The sequence below is a fragment of the Drosophila ananassae genome, assembly GCF_017639315.1.
Source record: "Drosophila ananassae strain 14024-0371.13 chromosome 4 unlocalized genomic scaffold, ASM1763931v2 tig00000073, whole genome shotgun sequence".
Lineage (NCBI taxonomy): Eukaryota > Metazoa > Arthropoda > Insecta > Diptera > Drosophilidae > Drosophila > Drosophila ananassae.
Window position 1 is genome coordinate 1261507 of NW_025319042.1, and position 13512 is coordinate 1275018.

The following is a 13512-nucleotide window of genomic DNA, read 5'->3' on the forward strand; positions in this document are numbered from 1 at the left end:
TTTTTAACCCTTGTATTTTTATGGTTATGCTTCCAAATATACACCTAATATTACCGCTATGATGGCTTTTGTTATTTTGGGACACGCTATGAAAGCTTTAGTTGAAGCTTCTTCGGCAATATCTGACTCGTTGTTTGGTGCTTATGTAGCAAGCGAACCTGGAAGACAGTATCAACAAAGCTTAATGGGAACAGTAGGGTTAGATGAACAAAGCGTTCAAAGAAGAGAAAGAGGAGATGCCTCTCAACAGTCAGGTACGTCAAGACCTCAAATACCACAAGGGACTCAAAGGTCAACGCCTCAGATACCACAACCAGGAAGACAGCAATGATAAGTAAAAGATCACTATTATTGATACTGTGTCTTGCAATCACTGGTTGTAATATGGATTGTGTCGAGCCTGGGTTGCAGAGCAAAAACACCAGCGTTAATGTGGATGTTCCAGTTCGTAAAGCCGATAAAATTCATTGGGTTGATTCTGGTCAGGTAATTAGTCAGGGTGAGAAAATCAAATTCACCCTCGATGGATCAGTAAATTTTTGCCCTTTTAAAGAAGACAAAAATCCAAGGAAAGTACTTGTGCCAGCTAGCTTTTGTGCTGATGGCTCAGAACCAAATTATAGTAAGGCTGCGGATATTAATAGTGTACCTAACAATTATGGTGTTAATGAAAGTAAAAACGAACTATGTGGTGGCAAAGGATTTGGCAGCAATAGACGTTATGTGGACACTGGAATTAAAGTAAATCCTGGTGACAAGTTAAGCTTCAGCTTAGTTCCCAGAAAAATAACAATTGATTACGACAATCCAGAAGGGAAAGGCATCAATTTTGATGACAATTGTTATAAAGCTGTAGAAAATGATCGTAAGGAAACTGTATATAAGAAAGCTACAGTGAGTGAAGTACATCAGGGGGGAGAGTTTTTTTGTGATGGTAAAGATGGTACAAAAAATAAAATACAATTTTTACCTCTTGATAAAACAAAAGCAAAGGAAAGCAAAGTGCTAGTTGGCAATGGGTATACCCCATATGATAATAAGGTGCATTTTAATAAAGGTTATATTCAAGACAACGAACCATGGGTATATGGTTCACTACTTGATTTACGCCGCGCTAAAATAGGATTGAACGAGTTATGTGATGGAAAAAACTGTAGTCTTGATGAGAGAAAAAAGTACTCCTCCTATGAGCTTAACTGTTACCATCAAAATATATGCTATACTGAGAAGGGTATATGGAACTATGGTTTAGGTCAAGCAGGAGAACGGAACTGTGTCTCCTCTATAAGGTATAAGAAGTACGATAAAGGAATAAATGTGATATGTATTCTTATCTAGAAAAAATGGAAGGGAATGTTAAAGCAGGTAGTTTTACTGAAGATGATAAATCTTGGGCTGAGGCTCTTGTTGCAAAAATTGGTGATCCTGATGATAAAAATACCGCTAAAGGTATTCAATGTCTTCCAAAGAAAGAGGGTGCAAAAGGGGATAATATGTGTTCGCAAATTGGCGATAACAATAAATTCGAGGATTTTTCTCTGGAATTGAACAATGATTATCCAGTAAATGACGAGGTAACGCCCGGTAGTAGTGTGATGCTCGCTATCGCAGATTATGGTCATTATTACTATAATAGAGGAGGGTACCATGTTAAAGTGACTAGATCATGTGAATATATTAATGGCGAAAAATTATATGTATATTTAGGTGATGAGCCACCTAAAGATTTGCATGGTGTGGGAACTAATGATTTTAAAGTGGTAGGAGTGAGAGAAAGAGTAAACGGAAAAGATGAGTACACCATATTAGATGTAATAAGCGGAGAACACTTCAGAACGAAGAATCTAAGAAGATATATTTCGGCATCAATGTAAGCAACGTAGAGAGAGATGACATTACAGATAAAAATGGCAAATATTATGAAAATAATAAGTACACAGTAACTTTATTTGTTAAAAGAAAAATTAATGATTTTATTTCATCGAATGTAAACGGGGTATTTAAACTTATAAAAGAAGAAGTAATTGGGGACAGCGTTAAAGATTCATACAAAGGATATGCAAGAGGTCTTCTTCAAGGGGTAAGAGCTTTGCTTACTCTATACGTTATATTTACTGTCGTTGGCTATATGCTTGGAACAATACAGCTAAGTAAATTTGATTTCATTGTAAGAATGTTCAAGATAGCATTTATAGCTTTTGCCTTTAGCGATAGAAGCTGGGAACTTTTTGGTACAACTTTATCCAGACTTTTTATAGATGGTAGCACTTATTTAGTTGATAGTTTTTCTGGCTATGTAGGAGAAGGGGAGAGAAAATTTGCATTCTTAGACTTGACAGCAGGAGTATTATTCACAGCAGAAACTTGGTTAAAGTTTTTATCATTGATGCTCTCTGGTCCTTTTGGCTTTATTGCATTTTGGGTAATATTCTGCGCTACTTATGCGTTTTTAAAATGCATTATTAGCGCTACGTTTAAATATGTAATATCTACTGTTCTAGTGGCGTTTTTACTGTCATTAACACCTTTATTTATCGTATTTATTCTATTTCAAAAGACTAAACCCTTGTTTGATAATTGGATAAAAACGTTGGCTCATGTTTCATTAGAACCAGTCATTTTATTTTCATTTTTATCTCTTTTAAATCAGTTGATGTATTCAGTTTTATATAACCTCACAAATTTTTCTGCATGCTATCAATGTTTAATTAGCGTAAATTTCTTATCGTATGATCTGTGCTTGATGAAATCAATACTGCCTCTTGGATACAGTCCTGGCACTAGCGTTGATGTTGCACTCAGTACCGGAGAAAGGGCTGGTGGACACTTTGCAGCATTACCTATAGACCTAATCCAGGCGTTTATATACCTCATTATTGCCGGTGCAATGGAAGCTTTTGTTTCTATATCGGAAACTATGGTACAAACACTATTTAGCTCTGGTTATGGAGTTACTGGCAGTGTTGGTACAGTTGCTAAGAGCGCATCGCAAGCTATGCTGTCAACCGTTGGCCTTGATGATAAGACCCAAAGTATGATACAGAGTATCAAGCAGAAATGAGTAAAGATCGGGGAAAAATTGAGGCTAAATTACCTAACACACCAAAGCAACCAGACAAAAAAGAAGATTCTAAAGGAAGTTCTGATAAAACAACGAGTGATAGACCTAAAACATTAAAACAATCAGATCAGCAAAAAAATTCTGATGAAACAATAAGAAGTGATCCTAGTGCTAAAGCTAAAAACAAGGAAGAAAATGGAGAGGAGTAAGATATGAATGATGTTATGGAGTAACTAATTAAAAAGATATTTTAAGTAAAGTTTTAGAAATTTATTCTGTATTTGGAAAAAGTTTAGATATGCAATCACGTTTAGGCAAATGTTGGTTTAGGGTATTACTTCTTGCAGCTTATGTGCTGATCACAGGTTGTAGTAAGAACGATATGCCTTTTCCAAGGTGCATATCTGCTGACTATTTTGGTCCTGAACCTATTGCAGTAAGCGCTCATTTTTCAAGCGATCATGATGCTTTTATTCCAGAAGGTGAAGATGAAAGCGTTATTGATCCTGACACTGGTGAAATTAATTCTGGTTTTCACCATAACCAAGTGGTGAAGTGGAAAGATACTGGATTAGAAACCAATGGAGATAGCTTAATAGTGCGAGTAAATGGTGCATGGACATCTTGGAGTAATAATAACAAGAAGGAATCTAAAAAAGGCAGTTATACCTTACAAAGCTTGGAGCAGTTAAAATATGCAACTAAATTTGAAGGTAAACAAAGTGATAATAGTTTACCTAATTTTCACTTAGTTTGTAATGATTATAAACCTAGCATACAAAAATTTTCAAGTAAGTCTGATACAAGTTGCACTGTAAATTGCAAGTGCATTAATGAAGATGATAGCGCAAATACAGTATCACGTGGTGCTCCATGTTGGTTTACCAATGGTCATGGTGCTTATCTTTTGTTTCAAACGGGGAAAGATGATCCTAACGAAAATCTAAAGTTAATGCGCGATCCTCAATATCCTACTGTACATCTAGGTTACAACTCCGTGGCAGAAAATGGGAGCGGTCTTTTTACTTTAGACAGAGATAGCACTAAATTAAAAGACAGAAATTGTAATGAGTTGAAGTTAAAAAAGGGATGGAAAATATATGTAAAAATATTAGATAGATATTACTTAGATAATGTAGGTGGCTACTCTTTTGAGTTCTTAAGTGGAGTGCAGCAGCCAAGTAGTTTTGGGTTTTTTGATTACATTTATAACTATCTAAAATGTGTATTATTGATTAACGAAAATTGCAAAGAACATTTTAATAGCAATGATCCTGCAGTTGCACAAGCTATGTTCGAAAATATAGCTGAAAAAAGTACGAGCTTTCACAATTTTGTTCTTTCCTTGCTTGTTCTATTTGTAATGATTTCATCGCTTCTTTATCTTTTTGGCATGATACAAGAAACTAAGCATGATATGCTCATCAGAATGATGAAAATCACTCTAGTAATAGTGCTTATATCTCCTGGAAGTTTTAGATTTTTCTATGATCATTTTCTTGTTTTATTCGTTAAAGGTCTTGAACAATTGATAAGTGTAATTACTAACTTTGCTCCCAACATGAACACCGGAAGTATTGCTCAAGAAGATGAAGCTAAGTTGTTTAGCTTCATGGAGGACATGTTCAATAAATTTTTTGCTTATTCTGTTTGGAAAAAGTTTGCAGCGTTTTTACATTACCAAATGTGGGCAAGCCTTCTTATGATACCGGCAATTTTCATAGGGATTGTGCTATACTTCTTGTTGTGCTTGTATGCTTACATAATATTTCTCTCTGGCTTTATGGGTATAGCTTTTCTTATAGCTATCATGCCACTGTTCCTGATCTCTATTTTATTTTCACCGCTGAAAAGTCTATTTGAAGGTTGGATAAAATTCTGTATAAGCTTTTGTTTACAGTCGATTATGATATTTACCCTGCTGTCATTGCTGGCTGCTATTATAATGAACACCTTTTATAGACAACTAGGTTTTACTGTATGCTACAATAAATGGTTCGAGGTAAAGTTATGTGCTCCAAAATGGGTGTTTGGCGGTTTTTGTATCGTTGATAAGCAGTACTTTGGTTGGACCCCAGGGCAAATTTTTGTACCTTCACTCTTGGAGAAGCTTCTTTCTCTAACATAGATAAAAGTATAGAAGGTATAGAAAAGATAAGCAGAGAAGGTGGTACAATAAAATTTACTGGAGGCGCTGGATATATCCCGCTTCCACCGGATTACCCTAAGATAAAATGGTTGAACATATAAAGGGTTTCGTTATATAGATTATCCTTTCTTTAATCCAATGCCTGGAACTAAAGATAATCCAGCAGACCACTATATTGCAGAAGTGATATGGTAGTTAGTAATGGCTGTAGTGAAAAAGATCTAGTGCGCTTAACAAATAGTTTATCTCATGCATCAGAGAGGGCTGACATTATATTACTGATCAAAAATATAGAGAAAAGGATAGGTGATGTTAGTGAAATAATAAAACGCTACTGTCAAGATATAAATAAATGCAATAGTTATAGGGAAATAATTAATGAAATAAGATCTTTAGTGCGGAGTGCGATAGAAAAACAAGGTTGTAGAATACTGAAACTTCATGATTTATATAAGGATCCCAACAGTGAATACTGTCAGAAATGTAAAGATTGTGAGGATTGCAAAAATTATCAAGAAAATACGCGATTACCAAAGGGTGCCAAGACATACAGAGAGGTTATTTAATCAATGCAGGGAAATCTTTGTGTTATTCTTGCTTTCATTTTTAATGTTCTCCTTACGCGAGTTCGTACAACAAATGGGCTCAAGTATAGCTGGTGGTGGATTCAGCGTTTACAATATATCTAGAATGTATGAAGCATCGCCTTGGTTGGCATAATGGAAGGATTAAAACAGCATTATTGCAAGACGCAATTGGTGGAAAACTAGAATCTTTAGGTAATTGGGCTACTCATTTACCGGATAGATTAGCCGAGGTACAGCTAATCTACTGGGTAGGATACCAAGAGTTGGAGGAGTGCTGAAATACGCTATTGATGTGCCCACGTAAGTTTGTAGGTGCTACTATGAAGCAACGAAGTTTGCAACATCGCTGAAAATGATGTTGATAAGCTCGAGGAAAAAATTTACAGGGGCATTTGGAGTTGATAAGGAAGATATTACACACAGAAGGATCGGCTAAATATTTAGATTATTATAAAGGATACGTAGGATCAATTTGGGCTATACAATAGAAGATGCTATGAAATTTACTTGGGAGCATGGTCTTGCTCTATAGGAAAGCATGGCTATGATCATAACCTACTCTATAGAGCAAAAGAATATAGGCGAGATTTCTTAGAGAAGCTTCATGATTACACTATCGGCCGTAAGAGAGAACCAGAAAAAGACAATCCTGATCAATCAAATAAAGTAGAACGAGAGTTAGGCACGGAACTAGTAAGAGATAACCATGATCAGCCACTATGAAGAAGGCGACCCTCTTCGACTACGAGGGGAGGTCAGCCAGATAAGGTAGTACGAGAACTAAGCACAGAACAAGAAGACAAGCCTAATCAACTACAGCATGATCAGCCAACAGAAGAAGATAAGCCTGATCAATCAAATGAAGTGACACGAAATTTAGGCACGGAACCAAAAGGTTCAGATGAAATTGATGATTTTGGATCTGCTTTTGAAGGTATGGAAAAACGTTGCTGAAAGAGAAGGCAGAAGAAATCAAGATAAAGTTTACAACCTCTCACCACTTTTTGAAAATGAACACTCCAGAAGCTGTAGAAAAAACGTGCTGAAAGAGCTAGAAGAAAAGAAGAAAGAGATCGAAAAGACGAAGTTTATAATCTTAAGCCTTTATTTAAAGAACCAAAAAATCCAGAGAGTACGTTAAGGCACTTTTTGAAATGAATACCCAGGAAGCTATAAAAAACGTGCTGAAAGAGAGGAAAAAAGAAATCGAGAAGACAGTAAAAGGAAATTACCGGAACAATGAGGAAACCAGATGCAAAAGGAGATGAGAAGAGGATTGAAGATGAAGACTAATAAAAAATTTCAAGGCCTTGATTATTATAAATTGCAGCAAGACAAAGATGGCAACATAAAGTTAAATGACTACGACGACATTTTAAATGCGCGTAGGGCAAGGGTAGACTTGTTGCGGGATAACACATCACTTGACAAGGATGTCAATTTTGCTAAATTGAATAAGCTTTGAGTGAGAAATTTGTAGATAATCATGGTTTATTGTCTGAATTTGATAAGGAAGACAAAGAGATTGTACAAGAAAGGATTAAGGTGTTTAGTATTTTAGAAAGTCTTGAAGACCTTAAAAGCGTGAAAAGTGAAGATCTGTTAGAGGTTAGCTTACTGCTGTCAGATCTTAGCTTCATAGAGAGAAATGTTGTACTAAATACCGATCAGAATTCTGATCTAGCAGGATTTAAAAACCTATTTATTGAAAAAAAAGCATCTGGTGAAGAGTATAGTGAAGAAGAATGTAGAGGCTTTCTTGATAATATAGATAAAATCAATACTATAATTAAGTTAGAGTTAGAAAGCAGAATTGAAGGGCTAAATCATGATGAAAAAAAATGATCATGATGATTTACAAGATGAGATTGGTCAAGCAATTAATGCAGCAGGCAAATCAGAAAAAGATAACTGATGAGTTTTGTGTTTGTGTTTTTCTTACAAGCGACTCGATAGCTTCTCTCTATTAAACTGCTAAAGCCCATATTGACATTAATCATATAGTATAAATAATTAATTATTTTGGAGCTTATTTAATATGCTACGCATCATTGCAGGCAAATATCGCGGAAGAAAAATAACTACAGGTAAGCATTTAGCTGCACGGCCAACTATGAGTATTGTCCGAGAAGCAATATTTAATATGCTTTCCTCAAGAAAACCTATTTATAACTTGAATGTACTTGATTTATTCTGTGGTAGTGGTTCTTTTTCATTTGAAGCGCTTTCTCGCGGCGCTAAACATGCATTTATGGTAGATTCAGATTATTACAATTTGCAATTGCCTAAAAAAACAGCAAAAGATTTTGGAATTACGGACAAGTGTTACGCTAATTTGCTGCAGTGCTAACTGCTTACCACAACCTATTTCAAAATGTGACATAGTTTTTATAGACCCACCTTACAATAGCAATCTAGTTGAATCAACGTTGAATGGACTAGCTCACTCAGGCTGGTTAAGTGATGATGCATTGATAATTCTAGAGATTAGGAAAAACGAAGATTTCTGAGTGCAATAAAAACTTCAGTATAATCTTGGAACGCACCTACGGTATAGCGAGAATAATTTTTCTTTCTCTATTAACTTGAACTTGCATATACTTTTCATTGATGAGTTCCAGTTCTATTTTCGTCAAGTTTCCGGAGAAATTACTTATTCTGTACTGCCTAGATCAAAATTTTTATTAAATTCAGAGTCTATTAAATATTCATGTGCTTCTTCAATAAATTTATTTTCTTTTTCTTCGTAACTGGTGTATTTTGTTGTACCATTATTATCCTCACGATAAACTAAATGTTCTTTATGATCAGCATGAATATTTTTATTTTCACAAACCTTTTCAGGATCGTGCTCAAGTACTTTTTCTACCAACAATCAATAGCTTATAAGAAATTTCCTATGATTCCTTTTAAGCGAGTTTTGAATTTTTGAAATGTCATGACATTGTTGATACGGTTATCAAGAAACGATAAAGTATCCGCAAAATCTTCTGAATAATCATTGATAAAAAAAAGTATCGTACTTAAGTACACTCCAGCTAATATTGCTCTTTTTGTATAGTAGTTAAAATCTGTTGATTGATCATAAATGCCATACCAAATCGCGCTAATAGTTCTATATAAAAGTTTACTAGAAAAATATGTATTTTTTGGTGATACGGAGAATGATAAAACATTTTTTAAAAGTTCTCTATAATTCGGTAGCTTAGCGTAGTTTGAAAGGCGTATTTGAATAGCTAACTTTACTCGCTCTCGCACTTTTATATCTTCTAAATTAGAATTCCTTAGTTCAGCTTCCATTGAGCTATTTAAGTCCTCTGCTATGTGCTCCAAAGCGCTATATATTCCATTCTGAAATTTGCAAAAGCTATTAGCTAGATTAAGGTCAGTGCACACCTTTAATAGGGTTTCATCGCTTATCCCTTCAAATGGAATAACCCTAATTAGCTTATCTATTATTAACTTTTGTTCCACGCAACATCATACTAAACAGCATGTGTGATTGTACCTGAGATTTTCAAACATTCTACAAAATGCTTCACCACGTTCCTCGAAATTTTTCCATTGATCAAAAGAAGCACACGCGGGAGAAAGTAATATTGTTACTTCTTCTGCGCTATTTAAGGCCTCTTCAAAAGCCAATCTGAATGCATCTTCTAGATTGCAACATTTAACATAATCTACTTTATTCTCCATAACATTTGCAAAAGCTTCGGTTGATTCTCCAATAAGAAAAGCTTTTCTAACCCTTGTAAAATGCTTGCTTAATGATTCTATTCCACCTTTTTTGCTTCTTCCACCAGCGATCCAATTTATGTTTTCATAAGATAAGATCGCCTTTTCGCTCGATTTTGCATTAGTTGCTTTGCTATCGTTCACGAAAAACACATTTCTTATTTTGCCAAGCAGTTCATTCCTATGCCTCAGTCCTGAAAAGGACTTGATTCCATTGATAATAGTGTTGCTATCTACTCCAAGTACCTTACATACGGCATATGTGGCTGCTATGTTTTCTGCGTTGGATATTAGGTTTATTTTCACGTCGCTTACTGATAAGCTATGATTCTCTAGTTTTAACGAGATCTTCTGGATCCCAGTGCCCCTTTTGTCATCCAAGTAGCTGACACTGGGATCCAGATAATTTCGATCTATACCAGTAATCTGTTCACTATAATCAAGCAAATTGTTACCTGCCAATGATATTAGATCTCTTGCACCACCCTCTGTCATCTGAGTAGTTGGCAATGGTTTTTCTTTTCTGGATTCCAGCGTCACGCGCTGGAATGACATCGGGGAATATGTTACTGAGATTGGAATTTTGTCTCCAGTGAATTTGTTGAATATATCAGCAGTAATCTCATTGTCACATCCTATTACGGCAACCTCACTACCGTTTATCAGTTTTAATTTAGTTGCTATGTAGTTCTCCATACTTCCATGCCTATCTATGTGATCTGGTGTAATATTGAGCAGTGCTGAAATGTCCACGTTAATTTCATTCATCAACTCCAATTGAAAAGAGGAGAGTTCGATTACATAAATTTCTGCATCTCTTTCTAGATCCAAAACAGGAACGCCTAAATTTCCACCAATAGCTACTTTTTTCCCTGCAGATTTTAATATGTGCCCTATTAGTGATGTAGTGGTTGATTTACCATTTGTTCCTGTGACGCCTATTACCTTCTGGTTCGTAGTTTTAGCTTCAAGAAATAGCTCAATGTCTGATTTTATTTTGCAATCAAATCTCCTTGCAAGTTTTACTATCCAATGTGGCTCTGTTGGCACTCCAGGGCTTAAAACCAATGCACTGATCTCATGCCAATTGTATTCCTTGGGATGAATAAAATTACATTTTTTATACATCATTTTTGCATTTGCTATTTGCTCTTCATGATCATCCCATGCATATATTCTTGCACCACTCTTTGTTAGAGCGTTAATGGCGGATAAACCAGTTTTACCAAGACCAAAAACCGCGACGTTTTGATTTTTGTATTTGTTTAGTTGCACTGCTAGATAACTTATGCGAACCATTTTATAAAGATATCGTACAAATTACAACAGACTTCTTTCGTAGGTTACAACTGTCATTCAATAGAAACAAAAAACTTCCTTGACAAACTCCGCCAGCCTCCTTATCATGAAACTGAAGCTATTTATTTGTCTTCTCTGTACAGATTAAATGACAAAAAAACTCACGTATCTGGCGTCTCATGTTTAATTTTTTGCACTATGTGCACCTTATGTCTTTATCAAATTTCTAGGTTTTTACCTACACAAGCTGAGATACGCTTATAAAGCATTTAAAACATTAAAAAACGCCAACTTAAAAAATGGATAGTGAATAATTAGCTACCCTAGGGTTTCTTTTGCCTTTTTTTCTGTTTAGTAAATTTCTTAATGTTTATAATTTAGATTAGTTGCGGCTTAAAAGCAACTGAATCGCGGTTATTAAACGTTTAGAATAAAAAAACGCCATACTTGAAAGTATAATGTAAGTAATTAGCCAACCACGGGGATTCTTTTGCCTTTTTTTCATTTGGTAAATTTCTTAATATTTATGGCTAAACGACAATCGTCATCCCGCTGCTTGTTAGCGGCTAAGAGATACCGCGGCAGTATGACGGTTAAGTGGGGTGTCATCCCAGTGTCAGCTACTCGGATGACAGGAGAAGGAGGCTACTTGCATGACACCATTCTTTTTTCTGGATCCAAGTAATCAGGGCACTGGGATGACAAGAAGAGGGCACTGCCGTCATAAAGGAACCAGTGTCAGCTACTCGGATGACAACAAAGAGCTACTTGGATAACAAGAAATATAGGTACTGGAATTGTAAAGAGTTTGCAAATATTAGTTATTACCTGTAGGATATAAAGAAATTAGTAAGGATTTTAATAGGAATAATATGCCATCTGTTACTTTTATTTTACCTGATGGGAGTAAGAAAAGCTATGAAGCTGCAGAGGGAGAAACTCTGCTCAATTTAGCCCACAGAAGTGATCCAGATCTGCTTGAAGGTGCATGTGAAGGTTCTCTTGCTTGCTCTACATGCCATGTAATTGTTGATCCAAAGTTTTATAATGCTGTAGAAATACATAACCCTATATCTGATGAGGAAAATGATATGTTAGACCTAGCTTTCGGCTTAACAGAGACGTCGAGGCTTGGATGCCAAATAAAAATCACAAAAGATATCGACGGCTTGTGTGTAACCATACCAAGGGGTACAAGAAACATATCATTAGATAAATAGGGGAATCATGCGTAAGATTTTTATCTATATTATCATCTCTTTACTTTTGTTTATTCCTGTAGCGTATAGTGGTTTTTGGTATTTTTCTGCATGTAAGGTAAAAAATCTTTTAGCTGAAACAATACTATACATTAACGACGAAAAATTTGATATTTCACATGATTTTAGTGGATTTCCTTCTAACCTAATTTTCCGTGTGACAAACCCAAAATTTTCCAATGAGCAATTAACCATCTCATCTGATGCTTTATTGATAAAAAATAGATTGTTTGATAAATCAGTATATATCTACATACCAAGCAATGAAGTCAACATTGCTGTTCATGATGATGAGAAAAAGAATATAAAATGCCACACAAACGATAGCAGCCACTTTGTTGTTAGACTAAACGATTTACCATCTTCATTGCGATTCAACAAAAATAGTACCGTGATAGACTATATAGATACACTTCGTTACGAAGATTATGGATTAAAATGTGATGTTTCAGAAAATCAGCAAAGTGTTATAACTGAAGTGAATGATAAAAGTAATTACATTCAATTTCATCTCGATAAAGAACCAAGTGGAAATACTAAACTAGGATTTGATTTTTATACTTATCGGTATAAAAATACTGCAAGTCCTGAAAATTACCTTAGTATCGACACTAAATTTGATTACGAATTTGTAAACCACATCTCAGCTTCCAGAGTTAATTTCAACATAGAGAAATTTTTAATTCAAAGTAATAATTTTTCTCTTGCTGCAGATGGTGGAGTGCAAAATTAAATTTGGTTACGTCTTCATTTAAAGACAAAATCAACGTGGCTATATCAAATTATAAAGAATTAATCTCGTTTATGATTGGTGACTCAAAAACTTCAGATGTGTTTGAAAAATTAATGTCTTCCTTATCAGAAAAAACAACTGATGATGGCATTCAATTTTCAATAAAGTACGATGATGATGTAGGGTCAAGCTTTATTGGAAAGTTATCCACTACTGATTTTATGAACCAACTTGGTAAAATAACCCAATTAACCAAGGATGAGAGCAGTAGTTAGTTTACTTTTCATATTGATATTTCACTCAGGCGTAAACGCTTTTACTCTGGATAATAAACTCAGAGATAAAAGCATGGAAAAACGAGCAACCAGTTTATTTGAAATAATAAGGTGTCCAATATGTTCTGGCGAATCATTGTCTGAATCTGGATCTCAGATCGCGTATGATATGCGAGAAGCAATTCGTAAAAAAATCAATGATGGATACACAGATGAAGAGATAATCTCAGAGTTAAAAAATTCTTACGGCAATTCAATTATAATCGTACCGCCTATAAAATCTAGCACTTACATTTTGTGGTTTATTCCACTTACAACTCTGCTTATTGGGTGTTTTTTAATACAAAGATACATCAATACAACCACTTAAACCTTTTATATATAGCTAAAGTGACTTAGGTTCTCTAATTGCAC

General features: G+C 35.0%; 1 protein-coding gene across 1 annotated transcript; it reads right to left on the reverse strand.

The window, feature by feature from the left end:
- Positions 1 to 9205: 9205 nt before the first annotated feature.
- Positions 9206 to 10903, reverse strand: LOC123257898 (UDP-N-acetylmuramoylalanine--D-glutamate ligase). The gene has a single exon (XM_044717864.1). The coding sequence runs from the start codon at positions 10829 to 10831 to the stop codon at positions 9278 to 9280; it is 1554 nt and encodes a 517-aa protein (XP_044573799.1). The 5' UTR covers positions 10832 to 10903; the 3' UTR covers positions 9206 to 9277.
- Between the last annotated feature and the right edge of the window lie 2609 nt (positions 10904 to 13512).

Bases quoted from the DNA above. Each gene is read 5' to 3' on its own strand.
- LOC123257898 (XM_044717864.1), bottom strand. From the start codon at position 10,831: ATGGTTCGCATAAGTTATCTAGCAGTGCAACTAAACAAATACAAAAAT.